Here is a 13,097-nt window from a genome sequence, read left to right on the forward strand (position 1 = left end):
GGAATCAAACCTGCAACCCCTCAGTGTACGGCCAATGCTCCAACCAACTGAGCCACACCAGCTGGGGCAGGTCTCATTTTTATATTATTGAGTTATAAGATGCTTTTCAGACTAACTTAATCTAAGATCTTTAGATCTTCTAGCCTTAGAATTAAATGGTTTATTTTCAGTACTGTTTATAACCACATACATTTTCTTTCTTTCTTTTTTTTTTTTTAATATGGAATGTTTCACCAATTTGCATGTCATCCTTGCACAGGGGGCCATGCTAATGTCTGTATCGTTCCAATTTTAATACATGTGCTGCTGAAATGAGCACCACATACATTTTCTATACATTATTCTTTATGGTTTTCTTTGGACTTCTAAAGAATGTTTTTTATATAAATGTAATCTTGATGTTTCTTTCTCCTACGTATCTTAGTAGACCCTTAGTATTTTCTGGGGAAAATGTCCCAAGATTTTTTTTTTTTTAAATATATTCTATTGATTTTTTACAGAGAGGAAGGGAGAGGGATAGAGAGTTAGAAACATCGATGAGCGGGAAACATCGATCAGCTGCCTCTTGCACACCTCCTACTGGGGATGTGCCCGCAGCCATCGTACATTCCCTTGACTGGAATCGAACCTGGGACCCTTGCGTCTGCAGGCCGACGCTCTATCCACTGAGCCAAACCGGTTAGGGCCCAAGATTTTTTTTAAAAATATATTTCTTTATTGATTTCAGAGAGGAAGGGATAGGGAGAGAGAGACAGAAACATCAATGATGAGAGAGAATCATTGATCGGCTGCTTCCTGTATGCCCCATACTGGGGCTGGAGCCCACAACCCGGACATGTGCCCTTGGCCAGAATTGAACCCGGGACTCTTCAGTCCACAGGCCGACGCTCTATCCACTGAGCCAAACAGGCCAGGGTTGTATTGAGATTTTTTTGATATCGTTATAGTATACAATTATCCTCCATAAAAGACAATAAAGAATACCTAAAATGTCTAAATGACATGAACTTATAGAAATGTATAATTTTAAAGGTATTGAAATGAATTCTTGCTGAAACAGTTTAACGTTGCCTTTTTGTCGTTAATATAGAACATGTATATAGTCAGCTCATACTGTAGATCTGCATAGTTGTAGATCTGTATAATTTCTTTGAGTTTGACATCTTATTTAAAACATCTTTTTAAAGTAGCTTTTATCTCTTTCTTAGAGCATCATTTTCTTTCATCACCATCTTTAGCAGTTGATTCTCTTTTGGGGCCTTTTTTCCCTACAAAGAAACAAAGTTATTTTTTTTAACTACTTTTGTGATTTGTGAGCATTACTCAACTATAAGAAAACAACAGAAGAGTAGTGATGAGAAGTGACATTGATCTTGTATGCCATCATGTGGTCAGCATAATTCAAATCACTGCGTCAGTTACATTACAAGTTACTCTATGTATAATGGACCTTTGGTGTCAAGTCTTGAGTATTAGAATGATGTCAAAACCTAATGTGCAAGGTCTATCTATATATATAACAGCCTAAGTGACCATTTTGACTGAACGACTGGAACAACCGGTTGACCAGTTGCTATGACATGCACTGACCACCAGGGGACAGACGCTCAACACAGGGCAGCTCCCACAGCTAACCTCCTGCAGCCCGGCCCTGCCGGCCCCCCCATCGGCCCTGATCAGGGGGCCACCAGCCAACTTCCCGTGGCCCTTCCCCCCCACCCATCACCAGCCAAGTCGAGGGACCCCACCTATGCACGAATTTGTGCACCGGGTCTCTAGTTGTAAAATACACAGCGTATGAGCAGATACATGAATGATCAAGCTTATAGTCAAACCACAGTTCTTGAACATCTCTCATCTATAGCAATTCGGTTCTCAGCCAAGTTATTCATGGAAAAAATGTCTTGGTTGTTGAACAAAACTGGATCTCCACTCTATAACCCATTCATGTTGATACCTGTGTGATCAGTCACGAGTTTCTCAAGGAACAAACAAAGGAGAGAATGTGCGAGTATGAGTCAGTTGACTGCTAAACTTGCATTGTTAACATCTCAGGAAATTGTGTTGTGAATATTTTTGTGTTTTTTTGCTGCTGATTTTTTTTCCCTTTTTTAATTTTATCCCACTCGTGTCACTCTGTGCTTGTCCCTTCCCCTCAACCCTGACCCTCTCCCTCTTTCACCCTGCCCTGGCCTGCTGGCCTGCTCCGCCCCTCCTGCCATGGGGCAAGGTTAAAGGCTGAAAAGGACAGGACAGACAATATTTGGGATCAGCATTGGGGATCAGATGGCCCTGCAAGGAGGTCTGTTGCTGCATAGTATTATTAAATACCTATAATAAGTCACCCTGGGTCCTAAGAAGGTTAGTGATAGCAACAAAGTGAAAAAGAAAAATTGTGAGAACAAAGTAGGGGTCTGGAGCAGATGAATTCAATTTACATTACTTCTAATGGGGGAAAAAAGATTCAGTTTTTGAACAATTCACTTCTACAAATCGCTTCTCAAACAAGGTCGAGAACCAAGGACCACTGTACTTTAAGAAAATCAACATACTGTCATATATTGGGGTGAACTCTAACAATTTGCCTTGTTTTTTCCATTGCTTCTTATAGCCAAATATTGTGCAGCTTCGTGACAGACTTCGTAGAGCACAAGGAGAGCCTGTACCAGGACAGGAATCACCTCAAGTACCTTATGAGAGGCAGCAGCTGCCCAAGGGCAGGCCTGGACCAATTGCTGACCACACACAGATTCCAAGAGTTCCAACTCAACAATATTATCCCCATGTGAGTGAAATGGTCCAGATGACGTAGGAACATTTATGTATTTCTGTTCAAATTGGTGGTTTTAGCTTGCTGGGTTAAGAGACCTTGTATGCTATGATAAAAATAGACAACATATTCTTCAAATATTTAAGGTGTTCTTTTATTTATTTTAAGATATTTTTTTAAAATTAGCCCTTTAATCTAGTCCAATAGATTATATTTTAGATACACACTTAAGCTCTCTAGGGAGATTTCTTATTTTTTCATCACTCAAACTTTCCTTACACATGTACGTTTGTTCTTGAAACTTCTACAATTTGATTCATTTACCAAACTGTAAGTAAAGTGGTGGCAACAATTTTGTGGTTAATTTTAGAAAATAGTCTTTTTTGAGTATTCTTTCCTAAATCATTAGTGTAGGTTTACTGTGTCTTCTGTATCAGCATGATAAGGAGTATTGAGAATACACACTTTTTTGGGGGACAACTTGGATATTACAGAAAAGTGAGTGACCAAGGGTTTATGAAGTTGTAGTTCACAGTGGGTGTGAAAATGATTAAATATTTGTATTAATTAATTAATTTAATTAAAATTGCCAAAAGTTCAGTGGCATAAAATGTGTCCCTTATTGTCTTTTACTATTTCATGTAGAGACTTCTATTTCTAGACCATCAGATAACCTTAGTGTTCTTAAAGGAAAAGTATATTTTCATAAATAATATATGGTCTTGATTGAACAAAGTTAACAGGTAGTTGGCCTATTTTATTTTATAAATTTTTTTACTATGCCCATTTTTTTTTTAAATATATTTTATTGATTTTTTACAGAGAGGAAGGGAGAGAGATAGAGAGTTAGAAACATCGATGAGAGAGAAACATCGATCAGCTGCCTCCTGCACACCTCCTACTGGGAATGTGCCCGCAACCCAGGTACATGCCCTTGACCAGAATCGAACCTGGGACCCTTGAGTCCGCAGGCCGACGCTCTATCCACTGAGCCAAAGCGGTTTTGGCTACTATGCCCATTTTAAAATAGAACAATTTGCTAATAGAATTGACAGCTTTTCTTTTTTTATTTTTTTAAAATATAATTTTATTGATTTCAGAGAGGAAAGGAGAGGGAGAGAGAGATCGAAACATCAATGATGAGGGAGAATCATTAATCTGCTGCCTCCTGCATGCCCCCCACTGGGGATTAAGCCCGAAACCCAGGCATGTGCCCTGACCTGGTTTCGAACTGTGATCTCCTGGTTCATGGGTCAGCGCTTAACCACTGAGCCACACTGGCTGAGCAGCAGGGTCTTTCTTACATTTCATTGTAGCGAAGTAAATGTAAAATGAAAAATTTAAAAAAAAATCAAATCATGCTTTTTGGTCTATTGTACTTTTTTGGTGTGTACATAAATCAAGATAGATTACATTTGGTAACAACTAGAGTACTCTCTGTTTTAGCAGTTTTGTTTTTTATTCATTTGACAAATATTTATTGAGAGCCTACTGTGAGCGCCTATCCTTATTCTACCTGTTAGAGGTATATTGGTAAACAAAACAGATTTAATTCTTCACTTTTGTGGAGATTAAGCCTGACTTGGGAAGTCTGTGACATAGGTAGGGCAGATGAGGTGATTGCTGGGAAAACTGAGAGGTGGCGGGGTCAAGCAACCAACCAGAGTGTTAAGACGGAGCTTGAATTTTTCACTATTGTGTGGCTAATTAATTGGCAGTTTGGGACTAGAACTTCTAAGCACCATGAGTTGGACCACACTGTCTCTCAGATACTGAAGTAGTAAGGCATTCTGTACATGGGGAGAAGAGAGTATTTACTCTTTATGTCCCTGGGCTTATCTGTCTTTCTAGAAAAACACAAAAACATCAAGACTTTTGTTTTACTTTGACTTAGCAGTCTCATACTTTAAGAAAAGAAAGACAGACTCAACCATAAATTAAGCAGTAATTTTCTTGATTAAAGTTTATGCTATGCTGAATGAGGACAGTGGCTTATGGTTTTAAGGAATGTTTACTGGCAGGAGTAAAGGGCTGAAAGGAAGACCAGATTCTTAGGAGTTGTACTCCCACTTCCACTAGCAAATCTCTGCTATTAGTTGTTTATGTGTTGGAGTTTCTCCAAAGATTTACTTACACAAAAGATTTTGATGGCTTAAAAAAATATTGAAAACCTCTGGACTCTGGGGTAAGCAACATGGGATAGTGAAGCAGACATTAGCCTGGAATCAGGAGACGTGGAATCAGTTGTAACTCCTTCACCAGTGAGTTGTATGGGCCTCAGCAAACCGCTTCATTTCTCTGGGCTTTGATTTTCTCGATGGTAAAGGGTGGGGCTTAAACCAAACATTCTTTAATATTCTCTGTATGATTCTAAGCCTCATATGGGACTAATTTTGTTTTTGCGGCTCTAATGAAATCTAGAAAAGGGAATTTACAGCTGAACTAATAATAGTAGCATGAATACTCTTAATGCTTCAAAATAATTTTTTTATTCAGTTATCTTTTTTCTCAGAATGTCTTCTTTCCTTTCCTACTTACAGGACCTAGCTTTCCCCCTCTTATTCTTGACACTTGAATGGCATTGTTCTTTGTGCTTTGATTTAGTTTTCCATGTTGATTTTTCCACTGCCTCCCTCGGCTTGTTTTAATGTGAATGTGTTTTTCTTTTGGAATCCCAGCTTGAAAGCAGTTGCCTGACTAATGTGCTGTCTTGCTGCTCTTGATGTTTTGCTTTCCATATGGCTGTTAATGCCGTTGGGGTTTTTTTTTTCTTCTTTTAACATTTTCATTTTTTTATTTTCTGTGATTGGTGTTTCTTTGTTCAATTCAGGTTAGAATTGCCCCTACTGTCACTACCTGGAGTAACAAAACTCCTACCGCCCTTCCCAGACATCCACCTGCTGCCTCTCTCTCTGACACACAGGTATATCCTTCATTATTCCTCTTAGAGCAGAATTCTGCTCACCTAAATATATATAGTTAAATATTCTCTACCCCCCTTTCTCAATTTTCCCTTTTCCCGTTTCTTCGCCTGCTTATTGCATTTGAATGCTTTTATGATGCAAGAAGCAGTTTTAGCATAATTAGCTTATTTTCTTATCTCTCTCTCCTCCTTTGCAGTCCTAAATTGCCTTGAGTGAGAAAAACATCAATCAATGTTCTAACAATGGTTTAAATCTAATTTTACTGAAGATTTTCATGTTTCTTTTCTCTTTCTTTCTACCTTTTTTTTTTTTTTTTTTTGAGCATTGCAGAAATTGAAGAGAAGCAACCTTCCCTTGTGGCATTTATACTTACATTTTCAAAGTGTGGAATAGTGGATGGAATATGTAGAAATGGACAATCCTGGGGACTCATAAATATCACTGACACTATTTTATGAGGCTTTTAGCATCTGTAATCATTCATTGCAATTATTACTTTGAACCTGTCTGATCTCTAAACTACTCAGAATGTGTTGCTCAGAAAATGTGCTCTGAAGAAGATAGAATGTGCAAAATGCAGTGTTTCTTTGACAATAAAGTATTTTTTAATAGAATTCCATTTCAGAGATTATAAATCCATCGGATAAGATTCTTGGTTCCAAATGTAATCCTTCTTTTACCATATTCTCATTTTTTTAGGGAGAAAATCCTCCACCTCCAGGTTTCTTAATGCATGGAAATGTTAATCCAAATGTTGCTGCAGCTCAGCTTTCCACATCTCCGGGTCATATGCACACCCAGGTACCACCTTATCCACAGCCACAGCGTAAGTAGTGACCCTGGGGTCCTTTTACAGTAGCATGTCTTATCTAATATAGTAACTATTTACTTTGAGGCTCCAAAGCCATGATCAAGTCAATTTTAACAAGTAAAGAACCAGTGTATGTAGGGCTCAAGTCCTTGCTATAGAGAAACATGGTTTTCCCTAGGAAGCATCCTAAATCAACATGCTAGCAAATAGCTCCTGTGTCAGTCCATTCAGAACACTTGGCTCCTATTCCTGAGCCTTTACTACTAACACCTGTCAAAGAGAGTTTTTATCCCATGATCTGATATTAAAAAAATAGACTGTTAGAAATTATTTGGTACATATTCTTTTCCTTCAGGCAAGATGACACAAACCATTTTTGGAAAAATGGTTCCAAGAGACATTTGTTATAGTTTTTCACTTACTTTATGTTTTTAAGAAACAGGCTTTATTTTTTTAGAGCAATTTTAAGTTTATAGCAAAATTGAATGGAAAGTACAGAACGTTCCAACATACCACCTGCCCACTACCACTGAAACCTCCCTTACTGTTGACATCCTGCACCACAGTGGTACATCTGTTACAGTCATTGAGCTTACACTGACACATCTTTATCATCCAAAGTCTGTATTTTAGGGTTCACTCTTGGTGTTGTACCTTCTGTGCATTTTTTTTTTAGATCCTCATCTGAGGATACTATTAGAGAGAGAAAAGGAGAAAGAGAAACATCAGCGTGAGAGAGAAACATTGATTGGTTGCCTCCTGTATATGCCCCAACTAGGGATCGTACCCACAACCTAGGTATGTACCCTGACTGGAAATCAGACCCTCAGCCTTTTGGTATATGGGATGACGCTTCAACCAACCAAGCCACCTGGCCATGGCCCTTCTGTGAGTTTTGACAAATATATAATAATGACATATATCCACCATGGCGTTTCCCCCGCAGGAAATATTTGCCCTTGGAAAGTAATATATCACAACTATTTTAAAATTTAAATGAGCAGAAAATAAAAATCTGAAAGGGGAAAATTATCCTATATAATAAAAGGCTAATACACAAATTGTCCCCTTGACTGGAAGTTCAACCAGAGGGCAGGGTCAGCCGGCCAACTGCCTGCAGCCCCTCCCCTCCAGCCAGCCCTGCCCCTGATCGTCCCCCCACCCTGACTGGGGGCGGGGCTGGCCCACCAACTGCCCTTGGCCCCCCCCCCCCCCCCCGGCTGGCCTGATTGGCCCCGATCAGGGTGGACCCATCGGACCCCACCCATGCACGAATTTGTGCACTGGGCCTCTAGTGATTAAATAACTATGGCAAAAGTAAGAGGCCATTACCTAGAGCTACTCTTAATGAGCACATTCTGTGCTAAAGTGAATGTTCTTAACATGAATACAAATTTGATATAACTTTTCACTCAGTGTGAAAGTGCTGTCTTGAGAACCAGGTATGGTTCTACTGGATTCACTCTATAGAGGTTCACACCTACCCCTGGTCACACAGAATGTGTTGAAATTAAGATCTCTTATCTGAATTCAGGTCACTGCATGAAAATATCAGTTGGCTGCCTGATTACTAACAAACTATGTACAGTATATGAAATATTATATAGTTAACTAGAGGCCCAGTGCACGAAATTCGTGCGCTCAGAGGTTTGGGGGTCCCTCAGCCCGGCCTGTGCCCTCTCGCAGTCCAGGAGTCCTCGGGGGATGTCCAACTGATGGCTTAGGCCCACTCCCCATGAGGAGTAGACCTAAGCTGTCAGTTGGACATCCTTAGCTCTGTTGCGGAGGTGGGAGAGGCTCCCGCCACTGCCAGTGCACTCGCCAGCTGTGAGCCCGGCTTCTGGCTGAGCGGCACTCCCCCTGTGGGAGCGCACTGACCACCAGGGAGCAGCTCCTGCATTGAGCATCTGCCCCCTGGTGGTCAGTGCATGCCATTTGGTCAATTTGCATATTAGCCTTTTATTATATAGAATGATATATAATTCCTCTTTGGATGTGTAATTCCTTCATGGTTCCATCTGGTGGCTAGTAGGTGTCACTGCAGTCTTTTCATAGAAACAGGAAGTGTCAGTAAAGGGTTTAGTCTTTTTAAAAATTTATTTTGCTTTTTAAATTTACTTATAAATTACAGTTGATATATAATATTAGTTTCAGCATAGTGATTAGACATTTTTATATCTTATGAAATGATCCCCCTAGAAAGTCTAGTATAGAAAAGGGTCTGTCTTGCAGTTCTTGGGTCTGATGTTTCAAAGGTTTTCATAGTCCACAGCAATCTGCAAATGGCAGGTTTCAGATATGGGATCCAATGACTTTTAGTACATTTAGGACATCTAAGTTATCACAACCTAACATATTATAAGTGTTCATGTTTGGTTATAACTTGTTAAAAGAAGAATGATAAAAACAGTTTTCATAGAATGAGATAACTTTGGTTTTCTGTTGCTGTCTGAATGAACTTGTGACTAATGAAAATTTCTATTTCTTCTCCTTGGTGTAGCTTATCAACCAGTCCAGCAGTATTCCTTCGGAACAGGGGGGTCAGCAACGTATCGACCTCAGCAGCCTGCTGCTCCTTCTGCTTCAAACGCTTATCCTAACACCCCTTACATACCTTCTGCTCCTTCCTATTCTGGGCAGTCTCAGCTGTATGCAGCACAGCACCAGGTCTCTCCACCTACCTCCAGTCCTACTGCTTCTCTTCCCCCTCTCCCTTCCTCTGGAGCATCCTTCCAGCATGGCGGACCAGGAGCTCCACCATCTTCAGCTTATGCACTACCTCCTGGAACAACAGGTACACTGCCTGCTGCCAGTGAGCTGCCTGCGTCCCAAAGAACAGGTCTGAGCTTGAAAGGGATTCGGTTTGGCTCCCTCCTTTATTTTTTCATGAACACAGGGGTGGATGGAGGGGAATTATTTCTAACTGTTTGTATATTGGACAATGTGAGATGTTAATTAAGCTTTTATAACAAATTCTAAAACTATTTCAAAAAGTGATATTCTCCCATAATGAACTTTAGTTGCTGCATAAGGAAAGCTTTAGAGTTTCAAAAGGGTAAGAGTATATAATTTACATTGAATTCAGAGTCAGTGTAAGAAATTATTTGTCAAGATAAGTGGTGGTTGGAATCATATTCAATGGATACTAATTTTTTTACTAGAGCAAAACTATGCTTGCTCTATGTTCTTATTGAGAATTTTTCAATTTTTAAAATTATTTGTGCCTTAAACTCACTCATGGAGATTAAACAGTACAGAGTCAGTGAGGTTGTACAAATTTTATAATTATGTTTATTTGTAAAGGGGAGGAAAAGAGTAAGAGTACACAAGTGACAGAGAAATGCTAACTCAGAGGAAGTCGTTGCATAGCAGTGCACTGGTTCTCCATTAGGACAATACCACCCTCTCAAACATCTTAGAACTCTCTAGGTGCATTTTTTTTTTTTTGTCTAGTTATATAGCTATGCCTGAAAATTTCTATTAAAATTATGATTTTAAATGATTTTTATAGTGAAATACACGTAATTAATTTTCTCTCATGTTACAATTAGAGCATTATGTTCATTTTTTTATGGATAGGTTATATTATCTGATTTTCATTTTTGGATAGTAAAAGGGGCCCCAAAAGCATGTGCTATAAAAAGGGATCAATGAATCCCAAGATTAAGATACACTAACATAGTGGTTAAGAATACAGGTTTTGAAATCAAACTTCCTGGGTTTGTATTCCAGCTTCACTACTTTATAGTTATGTGACCTTGAGTAAGTTACTTAACTTCTTTAAGCCTCAGTTTCCTCAGAATAACAATAGTACCTAGTCAGCAGCTTATGAAGAAAATAGAATGCATTAATACATTAAAAGCATTTAGAGACAGGGACAGCAAAATTTGTTGTGACTATACAAAAACCTGTGCATTTTGGTTTTGGAAATAGTTTCTCTTTCAGCTTATAACAGATGGTTTTATACTAGAGGGGCAAAAAGCTGAGTGAGTCTTACTTTGTTCCTAATACTAAAGTTGCTCTTGGGGGGTCCAGTATATGTTTTTTTCCCCTTTTATGTGCTAAGTAGTAGCTTTAATTACTGAAAGGATTTATAAAAAAATAGAATCTATTAAGAAAATTTTTTAAAAAATTTTAAGTTGATTTTTAGAGGGAAATAAACAGAGAGAAGCATATATATGACAAAGAAAACATCAATCAATTGCCTCCTGCACGTGCCTCAACCAGGGATCAAACCCACAACCTGGGTATGTGCCCTGACTGGGAATCGGACCCACCACCTTTTGGTGTATGGGATGACGGTCCAGTCAACTGAGCCACACCGGCCAGGACAAGGAAATATTTTTTTCTAATAAAGTCTTATGGATTCAGAATTATACACACATCTGCTCTCTTCTTTGATATGTAATATTAAAGTCCAAAGCACCAAAAATCACACACATACACTCACACACGATATGTAGCACCTTTTATTGCACAAATAAAATATCTAGACTTTTCAATACAGATACTTCAATAGGTTGATATTTTAGTGAAGAGTGCTAATTCAGTTATAGAGTTTAAAACTTACCTTTAAAACCTGGGTGAGTGAAGACAGCATTAACATTGTTTCGGTGAAGTAGAGTTCATGAGTGAAAGATGTGTTCAAGTAAATCCCCATTTAAATGGTTGTGCAGGGAAGTAGGGAAGTGAATTATCATTTATTAAATGTACATTGGACACATACCAGCACTTGACAAGTATTTTTTTTAATATGTTTTTATTGATTTTTAGAGAGTGGAAGAAGGGGGGCAGAGAGAGAGAGAGAGAGAGAGAGAGAGAAACACCGATGAGAGAAACATTGATTGGCTGCCTCCTGTATACCTTCTACTAGGGATCAAGCCCACAACCCTGGGCATGTGTCCTGACTAGGAATTGATCCGTCGACCTCTTGGTGCATGGGTCAATGCTCAACCACTGAGCAATACCAGCTGGGCAACAAGTATTTTCTTATTTAAATTGACATGAGGAAATCTGAGTTTTCTGGGAGTTATATTATGGTCTCATGGTTTCACTGTAATAGTCTCCAAGTTGAGATACAAACCTAGGTCTCTCAGTCTTCAAAGCCACGTTCATTCTTTTTTACTACATAGTCTAGTCCTAATGTGATAGAAATAGCTATGAGGGTTGGAATTAGAAAAACCATGTTGTAACATGTTTCAGGCATTTATTACTTCATTATCTAAGTTAAATATTTGCATGGGTATCTTTTTCTTCTTAAGTAAACGTGCATTTGGCTATGAGATAAAGTCTTTGCTTATATACAAAGTAACAGAATGTTCTAACCTGGCTGAGAAGCAGAGTGACTTTTAGGAAGAAGAAGTCAAACAAACTTTTTCAGTATTCAGCATGCACCAAGCTAGCTGCTTTGTTACCTCTTGCATGTTAATAGTCCCCTCTATTTTAATTAACAGTTACAGCTTTATCATATTTTATTTTTTGATTTCCTATAAGTTTTGCTTAGGTTATATAAGTGATTATGACTGGAAATTTTATCTTTGTTCTAATGTGTCTTAAATCATATCATGGTTCCCTATAGGATTTAGGAATTCTGCTTGTCCATTGGATGATTCTTGACAGAAACTAGGATTTTCAAACCCTCTGACTATTAGTGAACCACAAAGTAATGTGCCCACACTCACAGAAACTAATGTTGCAGTCATCACAAAATTCATTCAGTAAATTATTTTTTTATTCAGTAAATTCTTTAAAATATATTTTTTAATTGATTTTTTTAGAGAGAAAGGAACGGGGGATAGAAACATTGATGATGAGAGAGAAACCTTATCCATGAGTTGCCTTCTGCATGGCCCTTACTGGGGATCGAGCCAGCAACCCGGGCACGTGCCCTGACTGGGAATTGAACCAGCAACCTTTGGTGCATGGGATGATGCCCAACCAACTGAGCCACACCGGCCAGGGCTTATTCAGTAAATTCTTAAGGAGTGTCTGTTCAGTCTGTAATCACAATTATTCCAGATGGAGGTAAGGAAGCAGAAAAAGACAGTGTATTTCTAGTGTACAGCACATAGCTTTGTTATAAGTTGCGACATAAAATTTGTACATGGGCCAAATTTTGGAAAGCCTTAAATGCCTAGGCAAAATTTTTATATTCATACTAGAGGCCCGGTGCATGGATTGGTGCGCTGGTGGGGTCTCTCGGCCTGGCCTGCACCCTGTTGCAATCCGGGACCCCTTAGGGGATGTCGGACTGTCGGTTTCGGCCTGATCCCTGCAGGCCAGGCCGAGGGACCCCACCGGTGCACAAATCCGTGCACTGGGCCTCTAGTATGCATATAAGATCTTTGGTTAATCTCTTCCCACCCTCCCCCTGACCCCCTTCCCTCTGAGATTCATCAGTCTGTTCCATGTTTCCATGCCTGTGCATTGAGCGTCTGTCCCCTGGTGGTCAGTGCGCGTCATAGCTACTGGTTGAACGGTTGCTTAGGCTTTTACATATATAGATTATATATATAGATGGTAAGAAGAAAAGTTCTAGTGAAGGAGTTTGAACTGCTCATAGGCATGGTCGAATTGGTACTTGAGGGAGGCT

General features: G+C 39.2%; 1 protein-coding gene across 5 annotated transcripts in view; it reads left to right on the forward strand.

Annotated features, from left to right (window-relative positions):
- The window catches only part of SEC31A (SEC31 homolog A, COPII coat complex component), a 93,873-nt gene that overhangs the window by 68,330 nt on the left and 12,446 nt on the right, over positions 1-13,097 (forward strand). For 2 of the 5 annotated variants that reach the window (XM_081090670.1, XM_081090668.1), the window contains 3 exons: positions 2,612-2,785; positions 6,394-6,520; positions 9,006-9,344. In XM_081090670.1, the coding sequence (XP_080946796.1) occupies positions 2,612-2,785; positions 6,394-6,520; positions 9,006-9,344 (640 nt within the window). Of the gene's footprint in view, positions 1-2,611; positions 2,786-5,600; positions 5,694-6,393; positions 6,521-9,005; positions 9,345-13,097 lie in introns of all 5 variants that reach the window. The other 3 variants (XM_081090666.1, XM_081090667.1, XM_081090669.1) reach the window with 3 other exon arrangements.

This window comes from Myotis nattereri (assembly GCF_964212035.1).
Source record: "Myotis nattereri genome assembly, chromosome: 1".
Lineage (NCBI taxonomy): Eukaryota > Metazoa > Chordata > Mammalia > Chiroptera > Vespertilionidae > Myotis > Myotis nattereri.